Raw genomic sequence first — 20,774 nt, 5'->3', positions numbered from 1 at the left:
TTTCTGCCAGTACTTAAGATAGCGGTGACAATTGTGAGGGGGGGGGAGGGAAGAGAACTGTTTGAGGGGGGTCCGAGAGGGATCAGGGGGTGGGATGTGTCAGGTCGAAGGCTGATCTCTACACTAAAGCTACAATTAACCCTTCAAGCTACCTAATTAACCCCTTCACTGCTGGGCATAATAAAAGTGTGGTGCGCAGCGGAATTTAGGGGCCTTCAAATTACCCAAAAGCAATGCCAAATCCATATATGTCTGCTATTTCTGAACAAAGGGGATCCCAGAGAAGCATTTACAACCATTTGTGCCATAATTGCACAAGCTAATACCCCCTAAATTAACCCAAATTACCTACATTAAAAAATACTAAAGTTACTATTAAAATAAAAAACCTAACATTACTTTAAAAATAAAAAAAGTTTAAATTAATCTAAAATTACGGAAAATTATCAAAAATTTAAAAATTAAACCTAATCCCTAAAGTAAAAAAGCCCCCCAAAATAAAAACACTCCCTAATCTAATGCTAAACTACCAATAGCCCTTAAAAGGGCTTTTTGTAGGGCATTGCCCTAAGTTAAACAGCTCTTTTACATTAAAAATAAACAAAGTCCCCCCTAACAGTAAAACCCCCCACAAACCAAACCCCCCAAAATAAAAAACCTAACACTAAAAAACCTAAGCTACCCGTTGCCCTGAAAAGGGCATTTGTATGGGCATTGCCCTTAAAAGGGCATTTAGCTCTTTTGCTGACCTTAAAAGGGCACTTTGATCTTTTAAGAAGTGCCAATCCATAATCTAAATAAAATAACCCCCCCAAAATAATTTTTTTAAAAAAACCTAAGTCTAACCCTCAGGTTGGTACTCACGGTTCCTGAAGTCTGACAGAGAAGGTCCTGTTCCAGGCGGTGAAGTCTTCTTCCAAGCGGTGACCTCTTCTTTCTTCTTCCAGGAACAATCAGGAGTGGAGCGGAGGGCAAAGTTGAAGACCTATGACCGCGGAGCTGAAGACCGGCGACCCTGGAACTGAAGACCGGTAACCGCGGAGCCATGGAGTGTAGAGGATCCTTTTCATATGATCTCCGCCGTACACTGAATAGTGAATTCAAGGTACGCGATTAAAGATGGCGTCCCTTGAATTCCTATTGGCTGATTTGATTCTTCAAATTCAAATCAGCCAATAGGATGACAGCTACTGAAATCCTATTGGCTGTTCAAATCAGCCAATAGGATGAGAGCTACTGAAATTCTATTGGCTATTCAAATACTTTGTTAAAGAGCAAAATGCCCTTTTAAGGCCAGCAAAAGAGCTAAATGCCCTTTAAAGGGCAATGCTCTACAAAAAGCACTTTTAAGGGCTATTGGTAGTTTAGCATTAGATTGGGGGGGTATTTGGGGGGGGTTATTAGGCTTAATTTTTTAAATTTTTAAAAATGTGTTTATTATTTTCTGTAATATTATATTTTTTTATTTTCCGTAATTTTAGCTTAATTTAAACTTAGTTTTTTTAATTTTAAAGTAATGTTAGGTTTTTTATTTTAAAAGTTAGTAACTTTAGTATTTTTTAATTTAGGTAATTTGGGTTAATTTAAACTTCCCCAAATATCTGCGAACCGGCGAACCGGGCGAACCCCCATTGACTTCAATGGGCAGGCGAATTTTTAAACCCACAGGGACTCTTTCTGGCCACAATAGTGATGGAAAAGTTGTTTCAAGGGGACTAACACCTGGACTGTGGCATGCCGGAGGAGGATCCATGGCAAAACTCCCATGGAAAATTACATAGTTGATGCAGAGTCTGGTTTTAAGCCATAAAGGGCATAAATCACCTAACATTCTTAAATTGTTTGGAATAACGGGCTTTAAAACATCAGGAATTATGTGGTATCGATCAGGTAGTGTCACCCCAGTGTCACTAAGGTGACACTGTGCCCTGGCAGGCAGGCACTGAAACGCACACGTGTGAAGGAAACTGACTGCTATTATTTAACACAGTCAAAAAAGTGTTGTTTTTTTTAAATCTACACTACTGTTACACCAGATATGAGTTGCACTGGGGTGACACTGTGCCCTGGCAAACAGGCCCTGAAACGCACACGTGTGAAGGAAACTGACTGCTATTATTTAACACAGTCAAAAAAGTGTTGTTTTTTTTTTTTTAAAATCTACACTACTGTTACACCAGATATGAGTTGCACTGGGGTGACACTGTGCCCCGGCAGGTAGGCACTGAAACGCACACGTGTGAAGGAAAATGACTGCTATTATTTAACACAGTCAAAAAAGTGTTGTTTTTTTTTAAATTTACACTACTGTTACACCAGATATGAGTTGCACTGGGATGACACTGTGCCCTGGCAGGCACTGAAACGCACACGTGTGAAGGAAACTGACTGCTATTATTTAACACAGTCAAAAAAGTGGGGTTTTTTTTTAAATGTACACTACTGTTACACCAGATATGAGTTGCACTGGGGTGACACTGTGCCCTGGCAGGCAGGCAGGCAGGCACTGAAACGCACACGTGTGAAGGAAACTGACTGCTATTATTTAACACAGTCAAAAAAGTGTTTGTTTGTTTTAAATCTACACTACTGTTACACCAGATATGAGTGGTGGCACTGGCAAGTGGGCACAGTATATGCTGTGATCCTGACACACACGCTGGCTTACACAGGAAAAAAAAAAAAAAAGCAGACTGATGTTCTAGCCCTAAAAAGGTTTTTTGGGGTGCTGTCCTTACAGCAGAGATCAGATGAGTCCTTCAGGACTGTAGTGGACACTGAATACACTAGCCTAGCTATCGATTTCCCTATTAAATCAGCAGCAGCTACACTGATCCTCCTCTCACTAAGAATGCAGCTTCCAAATGAATCTAAAATGGATGCTGTCCAGGAGGTAGGAGGGTCTGGGAGTGTCTGCTGCTGATTGGCTGGAATGTGTCTTCTGACTGTGAGGTACAGGGTCAAAGTATTACTCAATGATGACGAATAGGGGGCGGATCGAACATCGCATATGTTCGCCCGCCGCAGCGAACGCGATCATGCTATGTTTGCCGGGAACTATTTGCTGGCGAACTATTCGCGACATCACTAGTGGCGGGTTAGGCGTTAATACTTTAATAGGTTTATTGTGCTGTGGGTTAGGGTTAATAGTTTTATTGGGTAGTTTGCGATGTTGGGTTGGCGGATTTAGGGGTTAATACTTTAGTTATTACTACGGTGTGGGTTTGATAGTTTAATTAGACATATTGCGTTGTGGGGCGGGTTGTCGGTTTAGGGGTTAATACTTTTATTAGTTCCAGTGTGGGTATGATGACGGATATAGGGGTTTTACGTTTTTTGTTTATTTTTGGGATGCCAGTTAGACGTTTACGGAAGATTTTATCATTTTTTTTTTTATTATTCTTAGGCCCTGGCAGTTTTTAAAGTGCCTTAAGTCACTAGCGGCTCCAGAAATTTGTATTTACGCTCATTTCTGGATAGTTTTTCTGACTTACGGCACTTTATGAATTGCCGGCACCCTATATGTAATACCCCGATGTGCGAGGTGAAATTACGGGTGATGCGGGTTGCAGCGATTGCGCTGAAGCCTGCGCCGTATATGTAATCTCGTCCCATATGTGTTCAGCTAGCTGCCTGTAGTGCAATGTTGTTACTTCGGCAAAGGATAACAATAAAACAAAGCAAATTTGATAATAGAAGTAAATTGGAAAGTTGATTAAAATTGGTTGTTTTATCTAAATCATGAAAGAAAATGATGGGGTTTCCTGTCCCTTTAATATAAAGGGTCATTATCATATGCCTATATATATACACATACATTTAATTTAAACTTGATAAAAATAACATTAAAAAAAAACACACGTGTATTTAAGTAACTATCCAGATTTTTATTGATTACGGTACAAAAAATGCTGCCATCTTGTGCTCTTGCTAATGTATAACATTGTTGCAAAACTTCTGCCATATATTGCTGCAGACGCGTGCACACTCCTGAACTTAATTTACTGCTTTTCAACAAAGGATAGAAAACAAAGTAAATTTAATAATTGAAGCAAATTGGAATTTTGTAATTGTATGTTCTATCTGAATCAATAATGAAAAAGTTGGGGTTTTATGTCCCTATTAAAACACAACATTAATGAAGAGTATTAAAACTTGCTGAAAATTGTGTCTGAAAAAAGGTCATTTAAATGCAAACTAATCGAGGAGCGTCAGTTGTTTACTTCCTATTATTGGCTGATACGGACACATTCCTCATCTCTATTGGAGGAGGATGAACAGCCTTGCAATAAGAATCTATCAAATCCCCAAAGGTGACCCTCCAAATAGCTACTCAGGAGTCTGAGTCACTGGGTAACTTTCCTCCAGTAGTCAAGCAACAAAAAAAGGGAAATATACCGCAGCTGGGTGAAATATGCTTGTGAAAAAGTTTTATTTAAATACATACGCTAGATACAATCATAGCATGTACAGTATATCTGTAAACAGCATTTCTTGTCCTTTTTTATCAGGTTAATAACATACATTTATTTTTAAACTGCAATAAATTTTGAAATATTCTCTTTTAGGTGAAACAGGGACACTTTGAGTACAATGTCCCTTTAATTGTATGTACCTAATAGTTCTTATCACACTTTTAGGTTTTGATATGGTGACGGTTGCTGGGTACTGACTGATATTTTCTGTTTGTAAAACCTTTTGTTTGGGTGACCTATGTAACAAACATCATACAGAGAGAAATCGGACAACTTACCAGAGTTCCTTCTAAAGCAAAAACCGCTGCAGCACCAGTCTGTTCCAACGGCTCCATGCGACGCCTCCAACGGCGCCTCCGGAAACTGTCTGTCTTGCGATACTGCAGGTGAAACTTCCATCCGAACAGTGATGCATATTCCCATCCCTCGCTCTCTCCGTCCTCAGGTTTGTGCTGCGTGAGAGAACACGATATCACATGAACACAGGCGCTTTCCTTTACCGGCTTGCATTGTCTGTTTATGACTAACTACTGTAATAAAGCGCACTTAAAGGGTTTATCAAATTCACGCTGACAATAATGAGAACTACAGAAGTGCTAAAGGCCCTAAAAAACCCATGTAATATAGCACCTGGCTTACAATTTAGTCTACAAAATTTACCTTTATTCTTTTGGATACAAAAATAATGACGTAAGGAATTAGCCAGACCCTTTAATTGCTGATAGGGTTGTTAGCTAGCAAGGAAATTAAAGGGACAGTATACTGTAAAATAGTTTTCCCTTAATGTGTTTACAATTGCTTTTTTTACCAACTGCAGGGTAAAACATTTATGAAAATTAGCATTTTAAGGTTTATTTGTGTATATTAAAGCTCTGATTTTGTGTGTTGAAGCCACAACCTAATAAGATGGTTGAGCTTGTAGGTATAATCAGATCTCATTACTGTATCACATTGTGTACATATACCTGCTTCTTTATCTTATATCTGTAGGTATAATCAGATCTCATTACTGTATCACACTGTGTACATATACCTGCTTCTTTATCTTATATCTGTAGGTATAATCAGATCTCATTACTTTATCACATTGTGTACATATACATGTGTCTTTATCTTATATCTGTAGGTATAAGCAGATCATATTACTGTATCACATTGTGTACATATACATGTGTCTTTATCTTATATCTGTAGGTATAATCAGATCTCATTACTGTATCACATTGTGTACATATACATGTGTCTTTATCTTATATCTGTAGGTATAATCAGATCTCATTACTTTATCACACTGTGTACATATACATGTGTCTGTATCTTATATCTGTAGGTATAATCAGATCTCATTACTGTATCACACTGTGTACATATACCTGCTTCTTTATCTTATATCTGTAGGTATAATCAGATCTCATTACTTTATCACATTGTGTACATATACATGTGTCTTTATCTTATATCTGTAGGTATAATCAGATCTCATTACTGTATCACACTGTGTACATATACCTGCTTCTTTATCTTATATCTGTAGGTATAATCAGATCTCATTACTGTATCACACTGTGTACATATACCTGCTTCTTTATCTTATATCTGTAGGTATAATCAGATCTCATTACTTTATCACATTGTGTACATATACATGTGTCTTTATCTTATATCTGTAGGTATAAGCAGATCATATTACTGTATCACATTGTGTACATATACATGTGTCTTTATCTTATATCTGTAGGTATAATCAGATCGCATTACTGTATCACATTGTGTACATATACATGTGTCTTTATCTTATATCTGTAGGTATAATCAGATCTCATTACTTTATCACACTGTGTACATATACATGTGTCTGTATCTTATATCTGTAGGTATAATCAGATCTCATTACTGTATCACACTGTGTACATATACCTGCTTCTTTATCTTATATCTGTAGGTATAATCAGATCTCATTACTTTATCACATTGTGTACATATACATGTGTCTTTATCTTATATCTGTAGGTATAATCAGATCTCATTACTTTATCACATTGTGTACATATACATGCTTGTTTATCTTATATCTGTAGGTATAATCATATCTCATTACTTTATCACATTGTGTACATATACATGTGTCTTTATCTTATATCTGTAGGTATAATCAGATCTCATTACTGTATCACATTGTGTACATATACATGTGTCTGTATCTTATATCTGTAGGTATAATCAGATCTCATTACTGTATCACATTGTGTACATATACATGTGTCTTTATCTTATATCTGTAGGTATAATCAGATCTCATTACTTTATCACATTGTGTACATATACATGTGTCTTTATCTTATATCTGTAGGTATAAGCAGATCATATTACTGTATCACATTGTGTACATATACATGTGTCTTTATCTTATATCTGTAGGTATAATCAGATCTCATTACTGTATCACATTGTGTACATATACATGTGTCTGTATCTTATATCTGTAGGTATAATCAGATCTCATTACTGTATCACATTGTGTACATATACCTGCTTCTTTATCTTATATCTGTAGGTATAATCAGATCTCATTACTGTATCACACTGTGTACATATACATGTGTCTATCTTATATCTGTAGGTATAATCAGATCTCATTACTGTATCACATTGAGTACATATACATGTGTCTTTATCTTATATCTGTAGGGTATAATCAGATCTCATTACATTATCACATTGTGTACATATACATGTGTCTTTATCTTATATCTGTAGGTATAATCAGATCTCATTACTGTATCACATTGTATACATATACATGTGTCTATATCTTATATCTGTAGGTATAATCAGATCTCATTACTGTATCACACTGTGTACATATACATGTGTCTGTATCTTATATCTGTAGGTATAATCAGATCTCATTACTGTATCACATTGTGTACATATACCTGTTTCTTTATCTTATATCTGTAGGTATAATCAGATCTCATTACTTTATCACATTGTGTACATATACCTGCTTCTTTATCTTATATCTGTAGGTATAATCAGATCTCATTACTGTATTACATTGTGTACATATACATGTGTCTTTATCTTATATCTGTACGTATAATCAGATCTCATTACTTTATCACATTGTGTACATATACATGTGTCTGTGTCTTATATATGTAGGTATAATCAGATCTCATTACTTTATCACATTGTGTACATATACATGTGTCTGTGTCTTATATCTGTAGGTAAAATCAGATCTCATTACTTTATCACATTGTGTACATATACATGTGTCTGTGTCTTATATCTGTAGGTATAATCAGATCTCATTACTGTATTACATTGTGTACATATACATGTGTCTTTATCTTATATCTGTACGTATAATCAGATCTCATTACTTTATCACATTGTGTACATATACATGTGTCTGTATCTTATATCTGTAGGTATAATCAGATCTCATTACTTTATCACATTGTGTACATATACATGTGTCTGTATCTTATATCTGTAGGCATAATCAGATCTCATTACTTTATCACATTGTGTACATATACATGTGTCTGTATCTTATATCTGTAGGTAAAATCAGATCTCATTACTGTATCACATTGTGTACATATACATGTGTCTGTATCTTATATATGTAGGTATAATCATATCTCATTACTTTATCACACTGTGTACATATACATGTGTCTGTATCTTATATCTGTAGGTATAATCAGATCTCATTACTGTATCACATTGTGTACATATTCATGTGTCTGTATCTTATATCTGTAGGTATAATCAGATCTCATTACTGTATCACACTGTGTACATATACATGTCTCTTTATCTTATATCTGTAGGTATAATCAGATCTCATTACTGTATCACACTGTGTACATATACATGTGTCTGTATCTTATATCTGTAGGTATAATCAGATCTCATTACTGTATCACACTGTGTACATATACATGTGTCTGTATCTTATATCTGTAGGTATAATCAGATCTCATTACTGTATCACACTGTGTACATATACATGTGTCTATCTTATATCTGTAGGTATAATCAAATCTCATTACTTTATTACATTGTGTACATATACATGTGTCTTTATCTTATATCTGTAGGTATAATCAGATCTCATTACTGTATTGTGTACATATACATGTCTGTATCTTATATCTGTAGGTATAATCAGATCTCATTACTGTATCACACTGTGTACATATACACGTGTCTGTATCTTATATCTGTAGGTATAATCAGATCTCATTACTTTATCACATTGTGTACATATACATGTGTCTTTATCTTATATCTGTAGGTATAATCAGATCTCACTACTTTATCACATTGTGTACATATACATGTGTCTTTATCTTATATCTGTAGGTATAATCAGATCTCATTACTTTATCACATTATGTACATATACATGTGTCTTTACCTTATATCTGTAGGTATAATCAGATCTCATTACTTTATCACATTGTGTACATATACATGTGTCTTTACCTTATATCTGTAGGTATAATCAGATCTCATTACTTTATCACATTGTGTACATATACATGTGTCTGTATCTTATATCTGTAGGTATAATCAGATCTCATTACTGTATCACATTGTGTACATATACATGTGTCTTTATCTTATATCTGTAGGTATAATCAGATCTCATTACTGTATCACACTGTGTACATATACATGTGTCTTTATCTTATATCTGTAGGTATAATCAGATCTCACTACTTTATCACATTGTGTACATATACATGTGTCTATCTTATATCTGTAGGTATAATCAGATCTCATTACTGTATCACATTGTGTACATATACATGTGTCTGTATCTTATATCTGTAGGTATAATCAGATCTCATTACTTTATCACATTGTGTACATATACCTGCTTCTTTATCTTATATCTGTCCATAAACCAATCACCAATACTTGGAGAGAACAATGGAAAATCAACATTTTATTACCTTATCTCTGCTATATCCCACTGGGAGTGTAATTTCTTCTGCTGGCTGTGTTTACAAAGCTTATCTATAGCTTGGACCTGCGGCCACAAACTTTGAGAATAGGTGGGGATACCACAGGCTAAATCAACTATTTCAAATGCCAATATAAGGGTAAAGGAGCTACTTGTAAACAATTTAATGCACTCCAGCAGGTTAAGTGGAATATTGGGAACAAATTAAAGGTGAGAAAAATTTAGTAAACTGTCCCTTTAATTGGTCTTCTGTTGCTACTAGTATACATATATATTTATAAACATTAAAGGGATATGGAATTTTAAAAATGTTCTTTCATGATTCAGATAGAGCAGCAATTTTAAGCAACTTTCTAATTTACGCATATTATCAATTTTCCTTCATTCTCTTTGTATCTTTTGTTGAAAAGCAGAGAAGTATGCTTAGGTGTCAGCCCATTTCTGCAGCACTAGATGGCAGCAGTTTCTATTTCCAGCCATAAAGTGCTCCTGACACCTACCTAGGCATCTCTTCAACAAAAATATCATTGTTAAAGCAAATTTGTTAATAGAAGTAACTTGTAACGTTTTTTTAAAATGGTCTGCTCTGTCTGAATCACTAAAGAACATTGTTTTGTTTCATATCCCTTTAATTATCTCACCCAGATGGACTATTGAATATCTAATAACAAGGCTTGACAAATAAATTACTGAATAGATAAAGATGGTGTCATTTGTTATGGTTTAACCCTTTACCTGTAGAGCCATTTCACACCCCTGTGCTAAGCTGTTTTCAACTTTTTTAGATGCTATTTATCTTGAAGCCCTATTGTAGGTAATTGTTCCGCAAGAAACCCACACATATTAAACACTGATGTTTTTTAGCAGACTAAGCAGACTTAAAGGGACACTGAACCCAAATGTTTTCTTTCGTGATTCAGATAGAGCAGCAATTTTAAGCAACTTTCTAATTTACTCCTATTATCAATTTTTCTTCGTTCTCTTGCTATCTTTATTTGAAAAAGAAGGCATCTAAGCTAAAGAGCCAGCCAATTTGTGGTTCAGAACCATGGACAGCACTGGTTTATTGGTACTGTCCAATCATCAAGGACAACCCAGGTTGTTCACCAAAAATGGGCCGTCATCTAAACTTGCATTCTTGCTTTTCAAATAAAGATAGCAAGAGAATGAAAAATATTGATAATAGGAGTAAATTAGAAAGTTGCTTAAAGTTGCATACTCTATCTGAATCACAAAAGAAAAAATTTGGGTTCAGTGTCCCTTTAAACTATACCATTATTTTATTTATATTATATATCACATGTGAGAACTCTACAACAAAATGTTTTATTAAACATTTAATAAACAATTTTGTAAGCAATAGTGTGTGTATGTTTCTAAACTCTATAGTTGAAAAAAGAAGGGGTTATCCTCATAAATAAGGGCCTGTGGGTATAGGTATATAACTTGTATGTACTCAAATAAATGCACAATTGCATATATACCATGTGATTGCCTAAAATTGTATTTATTTACACTAGAGATAACCTAAAGATTTGTTTTTGTTTTCACTTAAATAAAAAAAAAAAACCCATTTATGCTTAAACAGGAAATATAGAACTTTGAGAATAAGAAGAGATAAACTGAGAATTCAAATGTATTATTTTCTGAAATGGTTTAAGTATAAACAAATGTCTATAAAGGAGACTTAATTTGAATATTTCTATAGACTGAATGTTAATATTAGAATACTGGATGCAATTAGATTTGATTATTGATTTCTATAGAATTACACTGAAGTCTAAGAAATTAACATTTAGATTTTAATATCTCAATGTAATAATCCATAACTTTAAAAGGAACAGATGCAGAAAACATTATTATTGTGCCAAAACGTTGTCCCATCCCGATCTATAATTATTAAAACATACTGAAAAGCTATTATCTCTCTGCATTGATCTAAGCATTTCACCTAAATACTTATGTGTTGCTGCCATCTGAAGAAACAATTTCATTTACATGAAAACCCTAAAGTTTTTTGTTGCTTTAGTGCAGATTTGCAAGTTCCACTCCTCAGCCGCCACAACCAGGTCACATGTTCCACGTGTCTGAAATACAGCACAAGTGATACAAAGTGAAACGATTGTCTGGGGTTGCCATTTCCCTTGTTCAGAGTAGGATTACCTGGTATTTCAGGGCTGGACAGACCTTACTAGGTGGGATCAAACTGATATCATTCAGGAAATTGTAAAAAGCACAATTGGGCTAAAAGAAGCTACTCCCAGGTGGTAACCGGACCATAGAACAAGCTATTGAGCTGCTGTTCGCTTTGGCAGGCTGCTTTCTGTATGTATTTGTATTATGACCCTGGGGAAAGTCTTTCTAAAGGTGATGGGGAAAATCAGACGTGGACTCCTTGCCCAATGTGCTTAGAGCGATAAGGCTGCACCTCACTGATGAGGAGGCCAAAAGGATTGTCTGGGGTTGCCGTTTCCCATGTTCAGAGGAGAATTGCCTGGTATTTCGAGGCCCGGACTGACCTTGTTAGGCAGGATCAGACTGATATACTGCAGGAAATTTTTCTTCTGTGAATAGCACAATTGGGCTAAAAGAAGCTACTCATAGCTGGTAACTGGGCCAAAGAACAAGCTACTGAGCTGTGTTTGTTCCTGGCAGACTGCTTCTCTTTCTGTTTGTATAATCATCTGCTCAGTATGTAATTTGTGCTCTTCCAAGGTAATATAAATATATGTAATAGAGCCAATAGCCCTGTTTGTATTAGAGGTAAACTTCTCAGACTAAAGCCCCCCTCAAAAATCGTGAAGAAAACAAATCTATATCAAATATAAAATCAGTCTTAGGAGTATGATTATTATAACTTTTGCACAACTACACCAAAGACAATTATGTCAAAAAAAATTGGCTCTTAACCAAATCCTGTAAAATATATGAGTCATTTTATTCTTTTCAGGAAGGTATTGCCTATATATTGACGTAGAGGGCTTTCAACAGATAATACTACAAAATCTACCAGTCACATACATACTATAAATAATTCAAACATCAAGAGTAAATATCGAGGATAAATTTGTATAATTCCATTCACTGTCCTGAATGAAAAATATATAGACAGCAATCCATAGATACAAATTAGCAACGGACTGATATAGCACTGCAGTAAGGCTTTGCTGGTCACTAAGTAAGATAAACAAGAACTAACCAATCAGCTTGACCTCCTATATAAATAAAATGATTGGATAACTTTCTGTCAAAATAAAGTCTCAAAATGTTATGTAAGTCAAATGACAAGTGATAATTTTGGTGACCTATTTACTTCAGACATTTGGAGTTTCTTATCAGTATGAACGTCTCATTTGCTGCACTATTATACTTTATTTGAATGATGTTACTCTTAAGACGATATTATCAATATGAGGATGTGCTGGATGATGTGTGTTCCACAGCAGACAATACTAGACATTTTATTATTTGGACACAGACCCCAAATAATTCAAACATTTATTTAAGATCAAACTAACATACAGTAACATTACTGTTTTTCTTGAAGGAAAGATACATGTGTATTAATTTACAGACACAAAATATCTAAGCATTGATACAATAACATTACTGCTGTAGGGCTCTTCTGTTCACTGAATAAGATAAACAATAATCATTCTATGAGTGTGACTTATGAGATCAACAAGCACATTTATTGGTGAATACTTTGCCAAAATAAATCTGTAAAATGTCTCCAAATACTGTGTAATTACAATAACATGACTAACAATCCCAGTGACCAATGAAAATAAATCATGTGATGATATAGTAACTTGTGGTCGAGAAAAGGAGGGCTTTATTTGTGGTTAAAGATCTGTCTCATCAAGCTGTGCTCTTCCGCTCTGAAGAAGCGTTTAGTGAAACGCGCATAAGGGGAGGTTTTTGGAGCTATGTCACTTTTTTTTTTTTTAATTCCTCACTGAAATTTTCAAAATTATTGAAGTATAAGGGATCTAATGGGAAATTAACTGGGGAATAGAAAAAAAATCTTGAAAAATTTCCAGGGCGGTCTGATTTCTGGCCCTGAATCTTAAGAAAGGCCATTGGGTTAAAACGCCTTGATTGCTTCCTGTTTTAGAGAATACTCAAGTGATTTGAGAGAAGATGCTCTATCTGGTGTAAAAGCTGTTCCCTTGTGAATCCCTGAAAAATTGGTAACAGAGGTAACAGATAAAGTGTATCAACCATTCAGCAAATCAGCATGCTCTCCCTATTGCAATTATAACTGACAGAATTGGCCACACAAGTGCAAAGCAATTGTCACGGTAAAACAAGGGATCTCAATACTTATAAAACATCACACTAGATTAATCTTTGCTTGTACTCACAAAAAAAATCTTTCAAGGTTACATGCGGACACATTCTCAAGTGGAGAACCTGTCTCTACAATTGCCATTTGAGATGCAGCATCACATGACAAACTGTAACATTAACAAGAGCTCTCTTGAGCACTGCTGATCCCTGCTCTCGTGCAACCAATTGTGTGAGAACAGGACATGTCAATCACCTGAACAAGTGAGTGTCAGAGTGATTTATCTCAGCAGTTTTTGCTTGTAATAATAATATAGATGTTGACATTGGACACAAACTACTTTGAACACCTGTAAATAAACACCAGGCTCTCTGTAAAAAGTACTCAGTCCCAATAATCTTTACCCTTAAAGGGACATTAAACACAAATTTTTTCTTTAATGATTCAGATAGAACATGCAATTTTAAGCAACTTTCTAATTTACTCCTATTATCATTTTTCTTCGTTCTCTTGCTATCTTTATTTAAAAAGCAGGAATATAAAGCTAAAGAGACGATTCCTTTTTTGGTTGAGAACCTGGGTTATGTTTGCTTATTGGTTTGCTAAATGTAGCCACCAATAAACAAGCGCTATCCAGGGTGCTGAACCTACGCTTTAGATTTCTGCTTTTTAAATAAAGATAGCAAGGGAACAAAGAAAAATTGATAGTAGGGGTAAATTAGAAAGTTGCATGCTCTATCTGAATCATTAAAGAAAAAAATTGGGTTTAGTGTCCCTTTAACTATCTACCCAAGAAGAAGGTGAAATGAATCCACTACTACTTTATAGGCAGTGCTTTATTTCTGCAGTTGCCTCTCAGAAGGTCACAGGTCTTGCTCTTTTGCCCTCTTTCTGTAATAATCTACACACATATATTGAGACTCCCATGAGGTTTGAAAACACTAAAAATATCAAATATCCTTGTCTTTTCTCTGTACACTGAGCTGTCCTAAATTACAGCGTACAGCAAAAATAGCTATCATATGAAAGTGCGGCATCTAAACATGCTGAGTTTATTTTTTTGCATGAACAAATTTGTAAAACCTGTTCACATTGAAATTGAAACTAATATGGCTGTATCAGTTGTGTACTCCCAAGTTCATACTAAGGGGTAGATTTATTAAGCAGCTGATGCTGTTTTCTACGGCCATCGTTCCAGGCGCGCCTGACACAGAAGTTAAGAAGCAGCGGTCGTAAGAAATGCTTGTGCAATGTTAAATGCCGACAGCTTATGCTGTCGGGATTTAGGGAGGTCTAGCAGACATGATTTGCTACAGCAAATCATGTCCGCTCAACCTTTAATAAATCTACCCTTAGTAATGCTCATTGGTTCACAGGTACTTTCTACTACAGTTCATAGGCTGATAGGTGATTCTTGCTAATACTTATTGGCTGAAAGGTATGCCCTACTAATGTTCATTGGCTAATTTGTATGTCCTATTAATGCTCATTGTCTGATAGTTAATTCTTAATAATGTTTATTTGCTGATCGGTACTTCCTAATAATGCTCATTTGCTGATATTTACTCCTTAATAATGTTTATTTGCTGATAGGTACTTCCTACTAATACTCATTTGCTGATAGGTATGAGCTACCGAAAGCTCATTTGCTGATAGGTATGTCCTACTAATGTTCATTGGCTAATTGGTATGTCCTGTTAATGCTCATTGTCTGATAGTTACTTCTTATTAATGGTTATTGGCTGATAGGTGCTTCCTATCAATGCTTATTTGCTGATAAGCTACTGATGCTTATTTTCTGATAGGTATAAGCTACTGATGTTCATTTGCTGATAGGTATGAGCTACTAATGCTTATTTGCTGATAGGTATAAGCTACTAATGCTCATTTGCTGATAGGTATGAGCTACTGATGCTTATTTACTGATAGGTATAAGCTACTGATGCTCATTTGTTAATAGATATGAGCTACTGATGCCTATTTACTGATAGGTATAAGCTACTGATGCTCATTTGCTTATAGGTATGAGCTACTATTGTTCATTTGCTGATAGGTATGAGCTACTGATTCTCAATAACTTATAGGTTTGCGCTACTGATGCTCACTTGTTGATAGCTATGAGCTACTGATGCTTATTTGCTGATAGGTATGAGCTACAAATGTTAATTTACTGATAGGTATGAGCTACTGATGATTATTTGCTGATAGGTATGAGCTACAAATGTTAATTTACTGATAGGTATGAGATACTGATGCTTATTTGTTGATGGGTATGATCTACTGATGCTTATTTGCTGATAGGTATGATCTACTGATGCTCATTTGCTGATATGTATGATAGGTATGAGCTACAAATGTTAATTTACTGATAGGTATGAGCTATTAATGCTCATTTGTTGATAGCTATGAGCTACTGAAACTCATTTGCTGATAGGTATGAGCTACTGATGCTTATTTGTTGATAGCTATGGGCTACTGATCCTTATTTGTTGATAGGTATGAGCTACTTATGCTTATTTGCTGATAAGTATGAGCTACTGTCATGATCCAGCCTAGAATTGAACCTGGGACCTGTTTCGATTTCTGCTGCTGTTCTTTCCCAGTCTTCTGACTTACCTCTTCGCCACCAGATGGCTTGGGCACAGGCTGAGAATATTGGTCTTATGTTTGCTGCAACTTTGGCTCTCTGGCTCCACCTGCCTACCAGCTGTGCCAAATCATATAATCAGCAGCCTGCTATATTAGGCAGGTTTGCTTTCAGTTCTGGGCCTTGACATTAAGTGTTGCACTCTGACAGAGCTTCTGCTCCAGATTCCTGTTTGAATTCAGCTTTGTTGGATTTCCTGGTTCCTGATTACTGCTTCATTTTGAGACTACTCTTCTGGATTTTCCCTTGGCACTGTGTTTCATTTCTAGACTGATTTCCTGGCAATTTACCATGACTAATTATTTGATATTTCCTAAGGACTGCCTCAGAGTTCCAGTCTTCAGCCTATGCAAGTATTCTGCCTGTTATTACAAAGATCTGCATTACTTCCTGTTACTACAGAGTTCCAGACTACAGCCTATGTAAATATCCTGCCTGTTATTACAAAGATCTACATTCCTGCCTGTTACTACAGAGTTCCAGTTTATAGCCTATGCAAGTATTCTGCCTGTTATTACAGTTACCTGACTATAGCATCTCTTTATATCTTGACTGTTACTGACAAGTGTTGGTCTACAGGATATCTACGTATCCGGCCTGCTCTTGCCAAGTTTCTTGTCTACAGTTCGTTTACATTTTTGCCTGCTTTAAGACTGTCTAAACCATGCTACTTTGTATTCTTGACTACACAGAGACTTTGCCTTTTATATAGTTTGCATCTCTATGCATTGCTAATTAACCTATCAATAAAACCTTCACCTTTATTTCCTAAAATCCTTGTACCTGTTTAATTATGCCAAAAAGGAAAGACTCACACAGACAAAACACAACTTTAACCCCAGAACCTGACACCTCTGCACAACAGCTTCCTTCCAACACCTGAACCTGCTCCCTTGAAGAGTGTGACAGCTACTTATGTTCATTTACTGATAGGTATGAGCAATTAATGCTTATTTGCTGATAAGTATGAGCTACTGATGTTCCTTTGCTGATAGGTATGAGCTACTGATGCGTATTTGTTGATAGGTATGAGCTACTGATGCTTATTTGCTGATAAGTATGAGCTACTGATGTTCATTTGCTGATAGGTATGAGCTACTGATGCTTATTTGCTGATAGGTATGAGTTATTGATCCTTATTTGTTGATAGCTATGAGCTATTGATCCTTATTTGTTGATAGATATAAGATACTGATCCTTATTTGATGATAGGTGTAAGCTACTGATACCCATTTTTTTGCTGATAGGTAGGAGCTATTAATGCTCATTTGTTGATAGGTAGGAGCTACTGATGCTCATTTGCTTATAGATATGAGCTACTAATGTTCATTTACAGATAGGTATGAGCTATTAATGCTCATTTGCTGATAGGTATGAGCTACTGATTCTCATTTGCTGATAGGTATGAGCTACTGATGCTCATTTGCTGATAGGTATGAGCTACTGATGCTCATTTGCTGATAAGTATGAGCGACTGATGCTCATTTGCTGATAGGTATGAGCGACTGATGCTCATTTGCAGATAGGTATGAGCTACTGATGCTCATTTGCTGATAAGTATGAGCTACTGATACTCATTTGCTGATAGGTATGAGCTACTGATGCTTATTTGCTGATAGGTATGAGCTACTGATGCTCATTTGCTGATAGGTATGAGCTACTGATGCTCATTTTCTGATAGGTATGAGCTACTGATGCTTATTTGCTGATAGGTATTAGCTACTAATGCTTATTTGCTGATAGGTATGAGCTACTGATGCTTATTTTCTGATAGGTATGAGCTACTGATGCTTATTTGCTGATAGGTATTAGCTACTAATGCTTATTTGCTGATAGGTATGAGCTACTGATGCTTGTTTGCTGATAGGTATGAGCAACTGATGCTCATTTGCTGATAGGTATGAGCTACTGATGCTTATTTTCTGATAGGTATTAGCTACTAATGCTTATTTGCTGATAGGTATGAGCTACTGATGCTTATTTGCTGATAGTTATGAGCTACTAATGCTTATTTGCTGATAGGTATGAGCTACTGATGCTTATTTGCTGATAGGTATGAGCTACTGATGCTTATTTGCTGATAGGTATGAGCGACTGATGCTTATTTGCTGATAGGTATGAGCTACTGATGCTTATTTGCTGATAGGTATGAGCTACTGATGCTTATTTGCTGATAGGTATGAGCTACTGATGCTTGTTTGCTGATAGGTATGAGCGACTGATGCTCATTTGCTGATAGGTATGAGCGACTGATGCTTATTTGCTGATAGGTATTAGCTACTAATGCTTATTTGCTGATAGGTATGAGCTACTGATGCTTATTTGCTGATAGGTATTAGCTACTAATGCTTATTTGCTGATAGGTATGAGCTACTGATGCTTATTTGTTGATAGGTATGAGCTACTGATGCTTATTTGTTGATAGGTATGAGCGACTGATGCTTGTTTGCTTATATGTATTAGCTACTAATTCTTATTTGTTGATGGGTATGAGCTACTGATGCTTGTTTGCTGATAGGTATGAGCGACTGATGCTTGTTGCTGATATGTATTAGCTACTAATGCTTATTTGCTGATAGGTATGAGCTACTGATGCTTATTTGCTGATAGGTATTAGCTACTAATGCTTATTTGCTGATAGGTATGAGCTACTGATGCTTATTTGTTGATAGGTATGAGCTACTGATGCTTATTTGCTGATAGGTATGAGCGACTGATGCTTGTTTGCTTATATGTATTAGCTACTAATTCTTATTTGTTGATGGGTATGAGCTACTGATGCTTGTTTGCTGATAGGTATGAGCGACTGATGCTTGTTTGCTGATATGTATTAGCTACTAATGCTTATTTGCTGATAGGTATGAGCTACTGATGTTTGTTTGCTGATAGGTATGAGCTACTAATTCTTATTTGTTAATGGGTATGAGCTACTGATGCTCATTGCCTGATATTTGTTTCCAATTAATACTCACTGGCAGATGAACACTGTAAATAGCATGGCAGTTTAAATCTAAATGTAAACAACTATTACTTCATATTTATACAGACAATAAAAAATGTTAACATGTTTAAATGCCGCTCTATCATACTGAACATTTTTCAGGATAATTATTATTTAACAGGCAGATCTGCCACGCACATTATTCAACCCAGTCTAATGCTAGAAGGTCACTTAGTAAGCAGGGCCCACATTTCCTCTAGAGCCCACAAAACTTCATTTACTAGAGGTTTAGCACAGGACACCTCTGTATGCGCTGACAATACTACAAAAACACCACTTATCAACTCGGCACTCTGAGACAGAGGCTTTCTTGGTAGTAGCCTTTCGAAGGATTTTTTTTAATGCCTTCTTTTATAGCATACTTTGCTGTCTCACTATTACAGGTTATAAAAAGTGCATCTGGCAGACAAACATCTGCTTTGCAGTTGTTTACGCTCAGATTTCAATAGAACGATTTATAAGCAGAGAAAACTGCTTCAAGCTGGGCAAGAAGGTGAATTGATGTATACGTGGTCATAGGGAGACATCTAGGGGCGAAATTCAGATCCAAACATCAAATGAAAAAAGTGCAGAGCTAAATTAATAGAAATTGTGACCTCTCACAGGGGCACATACAGCTTCACAGACTTTATCACAAGCTGAAATATAGACAACGGATTCTACTCAGAGCAACAATAGAGGGAGGGACTAGGAATTATTATTTCAGCTATTTTTAAAGTAGACAAGCAATGTAACAACAGAGCTGGGAAAAAGTAGTTTCTTTCATTTAAAGGAAGAAGTATACATTACAAGGAAATATGGGATCTCTATAAAATATATATATTTTTTATATGCCGTATGGTCTTAACCCTTGCCTTTTGGTCTGAATGTAATGTTAAAATGTATTGTTTTTTTACACTATGCAAAATATATCATTATCCCTTTTTTATATAAAGAACCAATTTATGACATAGCACAACAATAGAGGATAGAGAAGTTGCATGATATTTTTACAAGATCATAGTTACACAGAATGAAGTAACCTGGTAATGTAAAACCCCCATCCTAAAATTGTATTACATTTCACACATATATGAATGAATACAATTACATGAATTACTGAGCTTGTTAAGGACCACTGGATAATGACATGGCATCAAGGGTCAACTTTACTGATTGAAGTCATGTGTCTATGTCCATGCCCTTTAATTAAAACTTCCTTTTTACTTTAAGATTTCCTTGTAAGTGTGTCCTACTGCTCTAAACTCCATAAAAAAAGCCCAAGCCAATCACTGGCCTAGATTCATTTATGATCTGGCATTGTCTCAGATTCCTTTAATGGTCCGTTGTCAAGTTTACACTTTGCACAGAACCCTTCTCTATATTACTTAATA

General features: G+C 35.7%; 1 protein-coding gene across 9 annotated transcripts in view; it reads right to left on the bottom strand.

Moving 5' to 3' along the window:
- Window positions 1-20,774, bottom strand: part of DYSF (dysferlin) — a 780,712-nt gene that overhangs the window by 313,382 nt on the left and 446,556 nt on the right. For all 9 annotated transcript variants that reach the window (XM_053704344.1, XM_053704350.1, XM_053704349.1 and 6 more), the window contains one exon: window positions 4,754-4,927. In XM_053704344.1, the coding sequence (XP_053560319.1) occupies window positions 4,754-4,927 (174 nt within the window). The remainder of the gene's footprint in view (window positions 1-4,753; window positions 4,928-20,774) is intronic.

The sequence above is a fragment of the Bombina bombina genome, chromosome 2 (genome assembly GCF_027579735.1).
Source record: "Bombina bombina isolate aBomBom1 chromosome 2, aBomBom1.pri, whole genome shotgun sequence".
Lineage (NCBI taxonomy): Eukaryota > Metazoa > Chordata > Amphibia > Anura > Bombinatoridae > Bombina > Bombina bombina.
The sequence above is the reverse complement of the archived record's forward strand: the minus strand, read 5'-3'. Positions and strand labels throughout refer to the sequence as shown.